Source organism: Brachyhypopomus gauderio, chromosome 7 (genome assembly GCF_052324685.1).
Source record: "Brachyhypopomus gauderio isolate BG-103 chromosome 7, BGAUD_0.2, whole genome shotgun sequence".
NCBI classification, from domain to species: domain Eukaryota; kingdom Metazoa; phylum Chordata; class Actinopteri; order Gymnotiformes; family Hypopomidae; genus Brachyhypopomus; species Brachyhypopomus gauderio.
Window position 1 is genome coordinate 30,559,067 of NC_135217.1, and position 17,500 is coordinate 30,576,566.

Sequence of the window (17,500 nt, forward strand, 5' to 3'; positions counted from 1 at the left end):
GCCCATTACAGGAGGCCCCATCGAGGAGCAGCGCAACACACAGAGATGATGGTCATTACTTACCCAGCCCGCGCTCCTGGAACAAGATGTGCTTGGTGTAGAGGACACACGCTACTAGCTATCAGGTGATTACATACACACATCTGTCACCATCTACCTGGCTCTCGTTATCACACACACACACAGACGACTGTTTTCTCATCTCACCTGTACAACCTCATCATCCTCTTCCAGTAGACCCTCCAACACCTCTGTGGCCATCTGTGAAGAGAACAGACGTCCACTTTATTCACTGCTATTATTCATACTTACGTTTCTGATTAACGCCACAGTTACACGTCCAGCGGGTCCTGCGTGACGACGACGTCACCGTCCAGAGACGAGCAGCGATGGACTCAAACACGGAGGGCTCGTTTAAACTCAAACACGGAGGGCTCGTTTAAACTCAAACACGGAGGGCTCATTTAAACTCAAACACGGAGGGCTCGTTTAAACTCAAACACGGAGGGCTGGTTTAAACGAAGCGGCTTTGGAGAGGACGGGGGGGAGGGGCCTCGATCGACGGACACACAGCAGCACATCACAGGGCAGGTGAGCGGCCGGCGCTCTCCAGCAGAGCGCAAGGGGGCCGTCCGTGTGGAAGGTGGAGACTTAAACGTACAACTTACGGCACAGGTATATTCATGTGTACTGGAACAGTTATAATATAATATTTCTTGCATTACATAATCCAAGTACTACTCCTGCGTTCTAGAACCTTCAGTGAGTTTTACACCTGGTCTTAAAGCTGGTTTGGTGCTGAAGCTCATGTGCATTACAGTGGAGGTGTGAGAACACCTGAAGACGTTCGACTCGCACACCTGACCCCCCCAACCTCCCGGTCGCTACGCGCGGCTCTGTGCCAACCATCCGTACCGAACACAATCAGAACCCGTCTGTCTGGCTGTCTGCCCAATGTTCTCACACACCCAAAGCCAACTCCACCCCCCACCCTAAGGCATTCTGGGATTTCTCTTCCCCCCCACCAAGGGCAATGGTCCACTCAGCCGGAGTGGAGTTGTAAAGTTCATTATCGGCAAAGGCCGTGTGCCAATATATCGCACCTTAGCTTAGTGTGACAGTAGTAGTGCAGAGCCTGTGGTCAGGTGTACTGATCTTACCACTGTCAGTACATCCTCCCAGTAGGTCCTCCCAGAATCAGCCCGTCTGATTAAGGGTTGTCAGGACCTCTGCAAACGTCCGTTTGATTTAGTCTTGTCAGTAACCTTGCTGACCGACAGTAGTTCAGATCAGAACAATATCAAGTCCCTCTTTAATTTTGAACACACAGCCTGTCCGTCCAATCGCACAGCACTTGGGCTGAACCCTATTTTTATGTACAAACCCATTAGTGCTTAAACCCTCCAGACATGTAAAGGTCTTGTTTCCCCTCATCAGCCAAAAGCTTTCTGGACAGTCTCCCATGATGAGGCTCTCGCCATCTTCCTCAGGGCTATGACCTCCGACCCTGGTGGTTTGGGAGAGTTACCGCTCTGACCGCAAATAAACCCTTAGGGATGGGGTGGCCTCTTATTCTTTCTCTCTCTCTCTTTCTCTCTCTCGCTCTCATTTTTAATGTTTTAGCAATTCAAATGTAACAAAATGAAAAGATAATCAACATAAATAATGCCATTATAAAAAGCAAAAATAAAATAATAAACAAACGGACTCCCTCTTGCACACACATTCTCTCTTTCTCTCTCCCCCTCTTGCGCACATTCTGTCTCTCTCTCTCTCTCTCTCTCTCTCTCTCTCTCTCTCTCTCTTTCTTTCATTACACTCCTGCTGTCCCTTTAATCAGTCCTGGTGAAGAAGGTCGCGTGATGAGAGAGGGCCGGAGGAGAGAAATAATAGAGAAAGAGAGGGAGCGCAGGAGAGAGACAGGGCAGGTGATCCAGCCGGTGGGAGAGAGAACGAAAGAAAGAAAGAGAGGGAAGAGAAGGAGGGCTCAGAGAGCATCATTCAGCCCCTGCGTTATTTAAGGAACTGACCAACCAATTTACAGTCCCGCCGGACCATAAAATTCAGCCTGGACTTAATAATGGTACATTTAATGTGACAACTCTGACAGTTCCAATCTACCACAACTGCGCTTACACCTGCTCTGGTATCTCCTGATCTGTGTCTGGGTGCATGTATGAGTGTGTGAGAGAGAGAAACAAGAGAGATGATGAGATTGTGCACAGTGCGTGTGTGTGGGGGCTATTAGACTTTGTTCATGGCTATAGGAAGATGTGTATGGGCAAAAACTTATCCAATATTGCAATATGTGTTTTATAGAGCCAGTATTAATCACAGCCATCATGGCTGCCAGAGGGAGGCAACAACTTCACTTAAATTTAGCCTTTCGGAATGAGGAAGAGCAGAGATAATGACTTTAGGGACAGATGCTCATTTTCTCCCTCTACCTATCTCTCTCTCTCTCTCTCTCTCTCTCTCTCTCTAACACATACAAACTCTGTTATACTCAGTCTCGCACGCTTTCTCATTTTTTCAGTCTCACTCTCCTTCAATTCTCTTTTCTCAAATGATTTTAATGGCATTTAATGGCATATAACTGTAGCCAAGGCATTATGCTGCATAATTATATAATGATAAAAGTGAGTGATAATGTTACAGACAATAAAAAAAAAAGAAAAGAAAAGAAAACAAAGCAAATGTACTGAAGTACTAAATGTAATTAGAAGTGTGGACGGTCTGGGATACTGTTTCACTGGTTTGTTTAAAGATAACTAAAGACACATTCACTCACACTCCCTCTCACTCTCTCAGTATCCATCTATCCCTCTGGGGCTACGCTTCTACCCCGGGAGCCCACACTAAAACTAAACATGAGGTTCAGAAGGAAAGAGGACATGTCTGGCAGTTAAAAGGTCCAGTAGTTAAGGGTTTAAGGGGTTCAGGGTTTGACAGTTAAGGGGTTCAGGATTTCAGGAGTTAAGGGTTTAAGGGGTTTGGCAATTTTATTTGAGAAACTCAAATTGAAAAACTAAATCTGTCTCTTGGAAACGCCTGCAGTTATGCAGGTAATGCTGGGTTTGTTTCTAAATCAATGGGGATGCCCATTTAAACACATCCCTGGGAACACAGACTCTGTGCCTGTACAGTCATTGGGAAGACAAAGAGACACTGTAGAACAGTAAAGATTGTAAGGGCTTATCTGAGAAGTCTCTTCACTGGGAGCAATAGGTCATTTCAATGGTAAAAAGTCCCTGGCAAAGATCAATGAGATCCTGCTCAGCATTCAAACACTGATGCTGACTCTTAAAAACATTTGTCGTCTGACTGCGTTGAAAACCGAGTAGGCCGGTAATCTAAACAAACGTGGTGCAATCGAAAGTGTAGTCAACACAGCATGCTAAGTCACATGAAGGTCTTGCAGTGTTACGTGGTTCACAGAAGCAGCTGACTAGGTGACATGCGCTACACTGGCAGACACGCATGTGTCCAGCTCAAACCCCCCTCACCTCAGACACGCATCCGTCTGGACCACCTCGCCTCGGACACGCAACCGTCTGGACCCCCCTCGCCTCAGACACGCATCCGTCTGGACCCCCTCACCTCAGACACGCATACGTCTGGACCACCTCACCTCAGACACGCAGCCGTCTGGACCCCCTCACCTCAGACACGCATCCGTCTGGACCACCTCACCTCAGACAAGCATCTGTCTGGACCACCTCACCTCAGACACGCATACGTCTGGACAGTGGCGGACTTAGCAATTTGGGGGCTCAAGGCGAATTTAGCTAGGGGGCCCATCAACATTAATATGCGAGAAATAAGTTCAGGTTCACACTACACGACTTTAGGCTGGTTTTTCAGTCGCCGACTGTTTTTGTAGATCGCCGACAGAAACTGTGGTCGGAGGCAAATCGGGGATCACTCGGCGCTCGCTCAGTCGTGTAGTGTGAACTGCTGAAAGACGCTCGCCGAGCCGTCGCCGAGTGGTCGCCAACTCATCGCAGACGACCGGCAGATATCTAGCATGTTTAATATCTAGCCCAGTCGGCGACTGTAAGTCAACAGCAGCATCTAGCTTCATACAACTTTACTACAACACTGTGTTTAAGTTATTGTGACAGCACTGGAGAAATAGTGCGATTGACTATATCTGTGTTCACTGCAACGGAGAGATGAAATAATTCTGGCAATTTGGGACTATGGAGTGGTTAAACGGTAAAAAAATAATAATAATAACGAAAATGTGGAGTACATGTACATTGTTTTTATCATCTTCGTGGTGTTGCTGGTTCTCGCGAGTGTTTCGTTTTCGTGTTCTCGTGTTTTTGGACGGCAGCCAGATGAGTCGGCGATTCCCCAGTCATTTAATTCGTGAGCCCGCATCGCTGATCAGTCATGTAGTGTGAAAGCCACAACAACTGAGAGACTCGCGATTACAGCACAACCAGTCATGTAGTGCGAACGGCACAAAAACCTGACGACTGAAAAGTCGTGTAGTGTGAACCTGGCTTTAGCTAGACAAGGGGGCCCTACAGTGGGAGGGGCCAAAGGCAATTGCCTAGCAACGCCTCTATGCAAAGACCGCCTCTGCGTCTGGACCACCTCACCTCAGACACGCATACGTCTGGACCACCTCAGCTCAGACACGCATACGTCTGGACCACCTCACCTCAGACACGCATCCGTCTGGACCACCTCACCTCAGACACGCATCCGTCTGGACCCCCCTCACCTCAGACACGCATCCGTCTGGACCACCTCACCTCAGACACGCATCCGTCTGGACCACCTCACCTCAGACACGCATCCGTCTGGACCACCTCACCTCAGACACGCATCTGTCTGGACCCCCCTCACCTCAGACACGCATCCGTCTGGACCACCTCACCTCAGACACGCATACGTCTGGACCACTTCACCTCAGACACGCATCCGTCTGGACCCCCCTCACCTCAGATACGCATCCGTCTGGACCACCTCACCACAGACACGCATCCGTCTCGACCCCCCTCGCCTCAGATACGCATCCGTCTGGACCACCTCACCTCAGACACGCATCTGTCTGGACCACCTCACCACAGACACGCATCCGTCTGGACCACCTCACCACAGACACGCATCCGTCTGGACCACCTCACCTCAGACACGCATCCGTCTGGATCCCCCTCACCTCAGACACGCATCCGTCTGGACCCCCCTCACCTCAGACACGCATCCGTCTGGACCCACATCACCTCAGACACGCGTCCGTCTGGACCCCCCTGACCTCAGACACGCGTCCGTCTGGACCCCCCTCACCTCGGACATGCATCCGTCTGGACCCCCCTCACCTCGGACATGCAACCATCTGGACTCCCCTCACCTCAGACATATATCCATGTGGGCCCAATCCCCCTCACCTCTGACATTGGTCCAAACCCCCATCACCTCCAGTAAGCCAGTACTGTCTGTTGGGTAGGGGGCAAGAACATAAACCCAGTTTGTGTGAGAGTTCTGCATGTCTTGCGCCACACAAGATAATATAGTACATGGCAAGACAGACTAAACCAATCACTGTCCTTAGGGCAAAGTTATAATGTAGGTTGTACTCAACATGTGAAGAAGTCATAGAGATGAAGGAGTGGTGAGTTGACTGTCGTTTGGGATGTGACCTCAAGTTACATTTGACTCATTAATCTCACGCTCTTATGATAGACTCACAATTGACTCATGCTCAACTCTCATACAAGATGTTGTATGAGCAGCAGATAGAAAATATTTAGTTGCTGACAACATACACCTGGGACGAATCACACATCAGCTTCCACTCTCACCGATTGGTCAGTGCAGTACGAGAGTCCTCCACTCTCATTGATTGGTCAGAGCAGTACGAGAGTCCTCCACTCTCATTGATTGGTCATTGAAGTACAAGTTTCAGCCAGTGGTTGGGAGATAGCCAAGCCGACTAACACTAGGGAAAAAAATGCTAATTTAAATAAAATTACTGGCCTTTTCTGCATAAGACTGTATCACAAACTGCATTAGGAGACATGGCAAAAATATTTGTATTTCATTTTGATATATGAGCACTGAGCTATAATTTCAGCACAAATAGCTTATAAGAATGAAATATGGAGTTCAATCTTATATAAGTGGGCCTTGGAGAAACACTGCGAGAGATCTGAATGCATAATGTAACCGAAAGTTCTTCAGAGTCTTGCGGGAGCAGTCGAGATAGCCAAAAAGTGTGTTCACGTTTGTTAGCTCAGCATTCATCCCACATTATTACGAGACAATTTTCACTGTGAATTCCATGGTCCGTCACGTGAGACAAACGTGCACGACAGAACCTCAGAGAAGGGCGTCAACCACACGTGGCCCTGCGATCGGGAACTACACTGGGTTCACAAGGCGCTTTGAATTCCAACGGGAGCCTTGCAATAATGCAGGGAGTGAGGATGTACTGTGAAGCCATACCGTTCATTTGTCCTGTGGGTGAGACGGCTGGAGCCAAACAACTGGTGTAAGACAGACCACTGACCAGTCTTAAAAGCCTCCAGCCATGAAGCCATTAGCTCCGGCGCTACTGCCTGAGTGCGGCCTTACTTCACCAACCACCTCCTCCTGCTAAATAAACGACCTTTTACTCTTTTTACACAGAACGGGATGGTGACGGGACAGAGAGGGGGAGAAAGAATAAAGAAAACGGTGAATTGTTAATGAGTATGTTGCGTCCGATACGAGTCCCTGCTGTTCGTCCTGCTATGGGGAATGATGCTACCAATTATAGCAGTGCTTTTCATATCGAGTTTCCATGTACATTTCAAAGTTCTTCACTAAAATTATATAACCTCAAATCATGCAAATATTTACATGAAGTAAACTTATAGTACAGGTCAATAACCTATGAACAGGCCAGGCTAAGCAAGGACATAAATCTGGATTTAAAAACACCCAGAGAACTTTCCCAATATTCCCTGAACCCCTATTCCGCAGTTGAGGAGTTGTGGAAGAAAAGCCCCTTCCCCCGGCTGAACTGTGCGTCAGGGATTAGAGGGCGGCCTGCCTCAAAGGGGAGGAGAGATTACCTCCGCACCAGCCCCGACGACAAACCAGCGCTCGTCTGAGCTTCCCACGATGCCTCTACTGGTGGACCAAGTCTGGTTCCAGTTTCCCTGTGGAGTTACCCGGTAATGCGGAACCGTTTCCACCGACGACGGCGAGTACCAGTGGCACGTCATTAGGGTTAAGGCGTTTGAAATAGGACGGTCAAGGGGATTCGTTATGTATGCACTGACGAGACTAGCAGCTTGGGGGGGTGGGGGGGGGGGGGGGGGGGGGGGTTTATCAGGAGTACACATCATACAGGGCAGGAACACAGGGTCAGCTGGTAATCAACTTCTCAGTCAGGCTTGGGCAGGGCATTTAACAGCCTAATGACTGAATGGTAAACAAGCGGCCAGTTAAGATAAGACCTGCCTGGGAGAGGTGGCCACCTTCACCGAGGCCTTGACCAACAGACTGTGCACTTGGGGCACCTGCGAGTGTGTGTGTGTGTGTGTGTGTGTGTGTAATGAGACACCTTGAAACTTTGTAAGTGAAAGAGACAGAAGGGGAGGGAGGGAGAGAGATCAAGAGGTGGAGAGGGAGGGAGAGAGAGAGAGAGAGAGAGAGAGAGAGAGAGAGAGAGAGAGAGAGAGAGAGAGAGAGAGAGAGAGAGAGAGAGACAGTGGCAGAGCTCCGAGGAATAAAAGAACACCACAGAATGGGACTGGATGACATAAAACATGGACCTGCCACAAAACTGTGGGCAATATTCTAAATTGCGCACTTAACTTTAATGTGAGCTCCTCTTCACCACGGACCTAGCCTGACCCGGGCAATCACGGAACCCATTGTCCGATTGTGTTTACTGCTGGCCCACGCAAACCCTCATCATGACATCATTACCACGAGACGGACCGCGGCCCTGAGAAATGACCTTTAGAACAATGGAGGAATCTTCAGTCTGCTCAACAGCCTGTCCGACGGACACAAGCGATGCTGTCATTATCCGCACGGGCTCCTGGGCCTGTAATTGAAGTGTTAACCTTTCCTATCTGCAGTCGCCTTGCTTTTCTGTCTAGATGCAACATGCTAAAATATGCAAAAATATGCTAAAATATGCTTGTTAAAATAAATTCACAGACACATACATGGACATTTAGGCGTTCACTTTGCAGCGACTATGCACAATAGCTATTATAGGCGCAAAATTGCTTTTTTAAATATTTTTTGCCAAAGTGAAGGTGAGTGTGTGCATTTGCTTTCTGTCACACGCAAACTCCTGTACACAAAGAGGCTCCCATACACGCAAGCATGCATACACACACACATACACACACAGCCACATGGCACTGCTGAAGTGCTATTGATTTTTGAGGGAGTGACTGTGTGGGGAAGGTCACTGTAGATGGTCTTAAATCAGACGGAGTCAAACAAAAAACCCATTTCTGTCGTGCTCTCTCTCACACACACACACACACACACACACTCCTATCCCCTTACACTTAACACTGCAACGTAGAATTTTGCCCTTAAAGAGAGATAAAACTTTCAGCGATGGCACCTTGTGGCAGAGAACTTGGGAACAAGTGAACAAGGGGAACTGAAGAGCAGAGCAGGAGGAGGCGGAGCTAAGAGGAGAGGGGGCGGAGCAGAGGGGAGGACAGCGGAGGAGAAAGGCGGGGCGAAGGAGGAAGCAGGCAGCGGTGGAGGAGACGGAAAGAAAGCACACTTTGGCCTGGCCTCCGACGGTCGGACCCCAGCACAGCTCACCGAGCAGAGGGCAAACAGCCGTGGGGTTTATTATTCATCCTCCCACCAACAGGAGCTGGTGCTGAGCTCGGAGGATCTCCCCACACACGCACTGCACACCAAGCCGTATAAATCAATAGCGAGGCCGGTGTTTACCCTCGGAGGACAGGCACACTCTTCACTATAACCTTAACTGTGACCTGGTGAAGGTCGTTCTGCTCCCCGTCTGGTGACTTCACTTTAATACAGGGGCAACACATACATAATTGATCCTATTTTGTCTTTGTGAGGTCTTTCCGTATCAAGTTAACCTCCGAGCCTCACCAAACGTCAGTTCAGGGATACGGGCCGGACACACAAGCAAAACCATGCACACTCCAAAAAGACAACCTCTGCGCCCACTGTAAACACACAGGACCACGTTAGAGGGCTGTAGGCGCACACAGGCACGTGCACGCTCGCACAGGCACGTGCACGTACGCACAGGCACGTTGTAACACCGGTTACGGCTGCAGGTCATCACAGCCAAACATTATTAAGCTTCTCATTACAGCCCTGAGATACCCTCCCCCACCGTCTCCCTCCACTTTCTCATTCCTCGGCGGAGTTTCTCGCAGGCTCCGTGAGACCTGTCGGAGCTTAATTAAGACCCGCTCATTAGAACGTAGCTCGGGGCTGCGAAAGCTGTTGGCATGGCGACAGCGCGCTGTGATGCCAGGCCTGGCCGAAAGGAGCTCGGTGATGTCATCGCCACATGACACCTGTGACAGCAGATGGCCGGGTGAAGTCAGGCAGAGAAAGGGGAGGGGGGGGGGTGTTGGAGACAGAGAGAGAGAAACAAAAAGAGAGGGACAGAGAGAGCAGGAGGAGTTAAGAAGAGAGGAGGAGAGGAGAGAGACAGACAAATACTCTCAAAACACTAATGGGTCTGTGAAGTAGTTTAGAGCGCCTGTCAGTCAGGTATTCAGGTAACTTTACACTTTCAGCTAAGCAAAGGGAGAAGCTATATGCTTCTACACAGACCTTGCTGCAAAGCTACCTATCTCCCTAGAGCTGTGGCCAGGAGGGGGAGGAGCAGAGAAAAGGGGGAGTGGCCACCCTTAATGACCACTGCAGCTCAACAGCGTTAGCACAATGGAAAAATGGAGGTTGACACTCAAAGAATTGCTCCATACACTGGTCTCCACACACTAACTCCAGATTTCCTACTGGGCCAGTCCTGTTGTACGAGGCCTAGGTTAACCCATTAAACACTATAAACATGCAAAGTATATGGACGAATCTTTTAAAGGTAAGAGCATACGAATGGAATGGACTTTTATGGTGCATTTAACCTTCGATCAGAAGCGCTGTGCATTTTTATGATGCGAAGCGCTAGCGGTTACATGCGAAGGCGTGCGCGGAGCAGATCCTTGCCGCGGTCTCCCGCGTTAGCACCTGCTCTTGGACACGGCGAGGGCCGGAATAAATCAGGGCGTAAAGAGCGCAGCTCACCGCCGGCGAGGTTGACGGCCGCATTAAAGATTAACGGGCAGGCCGCTTCCGAATTTAGCAGGCGGCAGGCTTTACGACCCCTCGGTGACGCGGCGAACGCGGGACGCCTGCACACGCACGCACACAGAAGGGGGGGGGAGAAAGCTTCGGGACGAAGAAAGAAAATTGCCAACGCACAGATGGGGAAAAAGCTGGTTATTACCAACTCCTGAGTGCTCCTGTGTGTCACGACACCCCGAAGAAAGAGATTTTCACTTTCTTTTCCACTTTTTTTTTGTGATTCGAGTTAAATTATGGTTGCAGGGCAGCTGGGTGAGAAGGCAAGCTCCTCCTATTTCGCTGCAGCACCCACACTTGCTCCGCCCACGTGGGCGGGACCTTGATGGAGAGTTCTCTGATGATTCTGGAGCAGTGGGCTGGGAGCTGCTCGCTTCACCACCTTCTCCTCCGAATGTTGAGAGGAGCACTGTTGGAGCAGTAAGGGCCTGGGGGATAGGGGAGTAGAAGCCTGCCATCACGCCAGGGACTGGCTGTACTGAAACTCCGCATGCGGAGGGGGCGGGGCGATGATGGGCAGAGGCGTGGCAAAAACTCCTCCAAATCTATTGGGTTGGGGGGCGGGATCTCCCAGGCACTTAGCAGATTATAATAAAAGCTATTTAAAGTCTTTCAGTGATCATTGTAGATAATATACAATATAATAATAATCTACAATAGACAATATAGATCTGAATCCCCACAGGCAGTAGAAAGGCCTGAAATATGTGAAATATTGTCTATTGGTCTGTTTGTAAACTAATGTTTTTTAGTTTAGCATCCTAGCTTATTTAGATATTTAGGCTAGCTAATTTTACATTACCTATCAAGGCGAAAATTGCTTGATAACAGCTCAACTCAGATCATTATTAACAATTCAACTGATTCTCCCGTGACGTCTAATTCTCTGCCTACTGTTGCACTGCATTTACATCGGTGCGTGGTGCCTAGTTCAAAGTGGTCTATCAGAGCCGTATATGTTGTAACATTAAACTTAATCATATGGCATACGCCCTGCGTGACTACATATTCGCACGACACAATGGCTCTGTTCGAAATAGTCAACTACATACTGGATACTGGATACTGGTTTGGGGCCCAATCAGTACGCCAGTAGTATGTAGTAGGCTATTTCGAACAGAGCCCTTGTCTTTACAAAAACATACTTAACAAACAAAAAAGCGCCTTTTGGCTAGGCCTGGTCACCATGCCAACAATTTTGCCATACGAGCTACTGTAAATAACGTGGAAGTGATTCTTACAACCATGCTGGTTAAAACGCTCTGTAAGCACTGTCCATTAACTGCTTCTGCAAATGGCAGAAACCTTGACTAAAATAATGACATCTAGTCATTAACAATGAAAGAATTCAGCAAGGCAGGCAGAAAAGAGGAGAGGCGAAGCTATACTAATTAGTCCAGGACACGCTAGAAAGCGCTGGAACAAATCCTGCTACTTCTGCCTTCTGGGTCTCGCTTGGAGAACAAAAGCAGGTGTGGCCGAGGTCGTCGGCTACGACAAAAGCCTCTTTTCCACCGGGGGGGGGGGGGGGGGGGGGGGGGGGGGGGGGGGGGCGCTGAGCGCTTCTGAGCAGGGGCACCTACCACAGGAACGCCGTTTGGCACGACGCTTACAAACCGTGCTCACCGTGCTCTGTTCAACGCACATTCACCGTCTTGCACGCAAAATGTTTGAATTATTTTAATAAATGCATAATAAATGGGAGTACATGATCGCGTGGGTGCGTGCAGGCGGCCTGCGTAAGTAAAAAGGTGCCTCATTTCAAGAGTGGCAAATCCAATTCGCTGCGTAACTCAATTGCCAGGCGTTAACACATGCTGCATAACCCCCGTGAACAAATGTTCACGAACGGCAGCAGAGAAGCCTCGAGGACCATGGCCGTTCCGCGCGTGTGAAACAGGGCTCGACACCCCTCCACAGCCCCGTGAGGCCGTGCACGTGAGGCCGTGCACGTGAGGCCGTGCATGTGTGACGCTTTATTGCGGCTCCAGATCAAACACTGCACCTTGATCAGGTCGAACATAAACCAAGTTGATCTCTCCCTGTCTATGCCGACATTCTCTTAAAATGTAATCTGGTGCATTCTGGTGTGGAACTGAAATGTACTGATGACTTTGAGAGAGCGGAACTGCTAAGTGGAACGCTTCCTGTAAGTTAATATTCACTGCCAGTACCAAACATGGCCTCTTATCTACAGTTTCATCATTTTAAACACTTATTCATAAAAGCAAAGTATTAATGTGAAAGCCAGATAAGAAAAAATCTCTCATTAAGGAGATAAAATACTCACAAAAGTGAAAGCAAGCAGCCCCCCAATCATCGGACTGAAGCTGGCTGTAGTCAATGGTACAAGGAGCACTAAAAGCTTTTTATCAGAATTAATGCAGAGACGTGCTGAGACCTTGTGAGAAAACTGTAAAGCTAACAAATTCTACTCGAGTACAAGCATACACATGCTAGGGTAATTTTCATTGCCTACTTTTTAGTTTGTGGCTCATAAACTCAGGACAGCTCAAGGTGCTCACATTCATCTTTACGTAGTTTTTAGAATCTTATTGCCAAGTGCCAATATACCTGAAGTCTCACACGAACTGTTCAGACATATGAAGGACACGTTAGGTGCACTAACGCAATTATGTAATCTCGTCCCATCTTCACTGTGGGTCTAACACTTTTAATTAAACAGGTTTTCGAGGAGCAACATTTTTAAAATGCCATTTCATGCTTCTTCTCTATATTTTACATATTGTAATGACATTTTAAACAGCATAAACTGTCACCTATTAAACAACGAACATTTCCCAAGAGAAAACAATAAGAAATCATCCCTATAGGACAATTACGCGGATGCATGAATTATATGCAAGATTTCATTCATTATATTTTAAAGTGAGAATGACAGGAGGCACTTGGTGAATTAAATTTCATACTACGGCCTGTGTAAAAATAAAACTGACACGTTTGCAATTGAAGACAAAACAAGTAATATGCAGTACTAGCACATATAATACGCACACTAGCAGCTAACACAGAACTGCTCCGGAGCTCATGTGCAGGCTTTTTTCACATTAAAGATTAAAACTATATGCTACTATGTTCGCATGCAAATATTCGTGCACTCGCACATGCGTGATGACTGCATTGCTAACGTCTAGCGCTGAAGACCCAGTGTGGGGGGAGGGGAAGGTTAGCCGCCTTCTAGTGTGAGCACTTAAGAAAAACAAAATGGCATCTTAACAATCCACACCCCCTTGAACCGACTGTGGTTTATTTATTAATCCATTCTCTACAAAACACGCAGCGTTTCTAACTTGGCCGTGAAGTAAAGCAAGTTCAGAGTTGGGGCGGGGGGGGGAGAAAGAGCAGCAGAAGTCTGAGAGAAACAGAGCCGGAGAAGAAGTGGTGTAGCACTCTCCTCCACATTCATGAAGTTAATGACAAGGCCGGATGAATAAGCGGAAGAGCTGCTGAGTTTGCCATTATCCTGCTGAGGTTTAAGGTGGACTAGAAAGTTATAATAAGGAGCTGGAGTGTAAGGAAACGTCAGCTAAAACTGTCCACGTATGGAAAGAATAGCCATCTTGTAATGGTCTGAAGGTTATGTTTCTACTGGATGTAAGCACAGGGTGAGAGGAGAGACACTTCTACAGCGTGTGGGGTGTAGCGGGCAGAGCAGGAATTTACCACTGAAATTCACAGGAATTATAAGGTCAAGATTAGTTTGATGTGGAACACAACTTACATTCAGTGGCAAAAAAATGTAGTTGAACTAGTGTAATTGTAAAATTCAGGACTGAGGCAGACATACTCAGAGAGACTGCGTGTGAATGTGTGTGTGTGTGTGTGTGTTGAAGCAGGTGATAAATAACATCTCACTACAAGAGATGTATGGTAAAGGAAGGGAAATGTAATTTTTTCTTTTATCAGAAAAAGAAATCTATTTCTTCTATAAAAACATCTATCTCACAAAAAACCATTCCCCAAAGCACCACAGTGGGTTCTAATGAAAAAACATAGGCTCGCTATCGACATCGCGCAACATTCAAATGCAAAGCAATGATATCAGATCAGTACTGGAAAAAACAGGTATCATGCCCGAGCCTCCTGAGCCCTGAGGTCAGCTCCAGGGTTGTTCTCCAGGATGGCCCATGAGGTCTGCACCAGGGTTGTTCTCCAGGATGGCCCATGCACACTCTGGCCACCTGAAGCTCCTTTCGCAATAAAGAAAGACGGCAAACAACATGTGCCGTTACAAGACATAACTACATATAGTTTCTTAAAGTTTAGAATAGAAGGTCAGCACAAAATACCAAAGAATATGGCCCTATTAGTGCCACATGCCCTCAGCAGTAATCAATAGTAGTTTAGTTCAGTAATTCAGTAGTTTATACTAGCTACCCAGGCAACTACTGTTAACTCAGGGAACAAAACACATCCATGTTTGTGTGCGGTTGTTTTTAAAGCATGCTAGCAAAACCACAGGAAGCAACATCGTCAGTGCACTGATGCATTGCTGCGTCTGAGTGTTGGCCACTTAAGACGAAGCACATGTAGCTCCTGGGTTTACAACAGCACAGACGTAATACAGCCAGAAGAATCGCTACGGTGGGACACGCAAGGAATAACGGATCTCTTCGCCGTTAAGCCAAATCAGACGTCAGGCCCAATCAGGGCCCCTTAACCTTTCTTAACCTTGACACCCCCCCCCCCCCCCCCCCCAGGTCAAAGGTCATAGCGGAGCACAATGTTGTTGGGGGGGAAGATTTTTTTTAATGAATTTGCTTTTCAATATTATAACAAACAATTGTAAAAGAGCAGGGGAAAAATGAATGATGGTAAAAGAGATAATTACCAATCTAGCTGATTATGGTTCTAATGAGCTCGAGGTGAAAGTTCCTCATTTTTCTAACGAGCATTTTCCCCTTCATTCTGCTTTACTAATGAGGACCATGATGTAACCAGGGTCAAGAGGGACAATTCAATGGACTCTAATTAACTGAGTTTACTCTGTCCATGTAAAATATAGGCTAAAAGCTGTTTTAAATAAAGTGTGGGATTTTGGAGTAGATTTTGTAGAAACACAGAGGCAATAATAACTGGCCAATTACAAAGTATTGAGTTGAGCTGATCACCAATTTCTATGCCTTGAAGTAAACCACAATAAAACTCAAACTATTTACAATATTTTCTTGACTGTATAGCTTAACATTTCCACAGAATTGTATTTCTTGCACTCATAAAAATTTGTCAGGCAGCCAAATTCACCACATGTTCAACAATAGTTTAATTCCAAATGTACCGCAGTGCAAATTTATTCTAAGGTCAATCTCTCACATAAGACCTAAAATAAATTTAAAAACTGGTCAGAAAACCTCAAGTGTTGCGTGTTTTGGGGGGGGGTGGGGGGGGGGGGGGGGGTGGGTGGTTGGACGTGGTTCTGAAACTACCAACCACAGTCTTAATATGTAGCAAAATATGGCACTGCTCTAGAACACTCATTAGTGTGATTTAGAGCAGAGATTTGCATATTCACAGGGTGACCTTTAGCTTGGCCTATGAAAATGCTAAATATGTCAAAGCGTACCAAGAGACAGAATGACAAGGTGTAACTTCCTTTCAAACCACCGGCTCCTCTGAGAACAGATGAATGACACAGAGCATAAATCATAAACACAAACACACATTTATACATACTGCACATGCACAATTATACATACAATTTCACAAGCACTACACAAACGTCTCCCTGAACTCAGTGATGACCCATATGTACACTTGTCACTCTGCTAATCGTTTATACAGATCACTCTTGCAGGAGTATGCGAGACTGATCAGAGTGTGTGTTACATGATCAGAGTGTGTGTTACATGATCAGAGTGTGTGTTACATGATCAGAGTGTGTGTTACATGATCAGAGTGTGTGTTACATGATCAGAGTGTGTGTTAAATGGCAATAAGTGTTTGGACATGTTTAGAAAAGAGTGACTTTTAATTGCCTTTTCCGGTTTTACTCAAACTTAAGCCGAGTAGGCTGATAGCCTCTTTCTCCCACCGCACACACACACACACACGCACGCACGCACGCACGCACGCACATTTCTCATGACTCTAGGACCAAAACCTACTCTTCCATTTCTCTGACACAGATTGCTAAGTCGTCTCAATAATATGAGACTTAGAGTGAAGAGTCTCAAAAGTGTCCGGAGCAGAAACAACCATAATTGCACGCTATAACATTAAAAACCAGAGAAGACCCAGAAGGGTGTCGATCCACACAAGAATGGCTCCCCCCCCCCCCCCCCCCCCCACCACCACTTAAAACATGTGCGTAGGATTGTGACTGCTGATAGCACAGTGTGATGCAAAGTCAAGGCATGACAATCTTGGCTACAAAGCTATACTTAAAGCTCCATTTCTAACCATGTCACCACTAGTACCAAGAACCCTAACTCCATCTCTCCCTGAGGAGACCACTGTGCTGTGGGCACATGGTGAAGCCAGAGACTTAATCCGATTAACATCTAATGTGGTACGATCTCTGCGGAAACGACATGAAGAGAAAACGCAGCCCCGGGTGGGACTGGAAGGCTGGCCTGCTCACAGGGCTTCTGGTCTTTCAGCCCTTTAAGAAAAGGGTCAGCAATTAAAAGAAAAAGTCCCTGAATATTTGTTCGTCCTTGGAGGTCGGCGTGTGAGCATGTTAAATCGGGGTGTAAATAGTTCCCCGGGTGATGATTTTTTTATGTTGTGGAAAGAGCCTTCACTTTGAATCCAGGCCCAATTCTTTTTCACTAAACAAATGAGTCTCCATGTAATTATATACAGGAATATCCTTTGCCAAACCCTAATAGGAGACATAGGTTTAGCCCCTGTCCTCACATTGTAATGCACACTGGGATAAGAACAGTCTAATGGAAAAACTGGGTTCATCAACTCAAACAATCCAAACAACTGTTCATCAGCATGTGTTGAAAACGCAGTAAATGGGCAGTAAAAATGTGATGCACAGCTGCTAATGAATATGGTGTTTGACATCATTTAGTAGAGATGAAGGGCTGGACCACACTATGCACAGTGACGTGAGAACAGCACCGTGTCCAACAGCAGAGGCGTGAGAACAGCCCAGTGTCCAACAGCAGAGACGTGAGAACAGCCCAGTGTCCAACAGCAG

General features: G+C 47.2%; 1 protein-coding gene across 3 annotated transcripts in view; it reads right to left on the reverse strand.

The window, feature by feature from the left end:
* Positions 1–17,500, reverse strand: part of LOC143519561 (uncharacterized) — a 90,886-nt gene that overhangs the window by 22,801 nt on the left and 50,585 nt on the right. For all 3 annotated transcript variants that reach the window (XM_077013145.1, XM_077013144.1, XM_077013143.1), the window contains one exon: positions 208–261. In XM_077013145.1, coding sequence (XP_076869260.1) covers positions 208–261 — 54 coding nt within the window. The remainder of the gene's footprint in view (positions 1–207; positions 262–17,500) is intronic.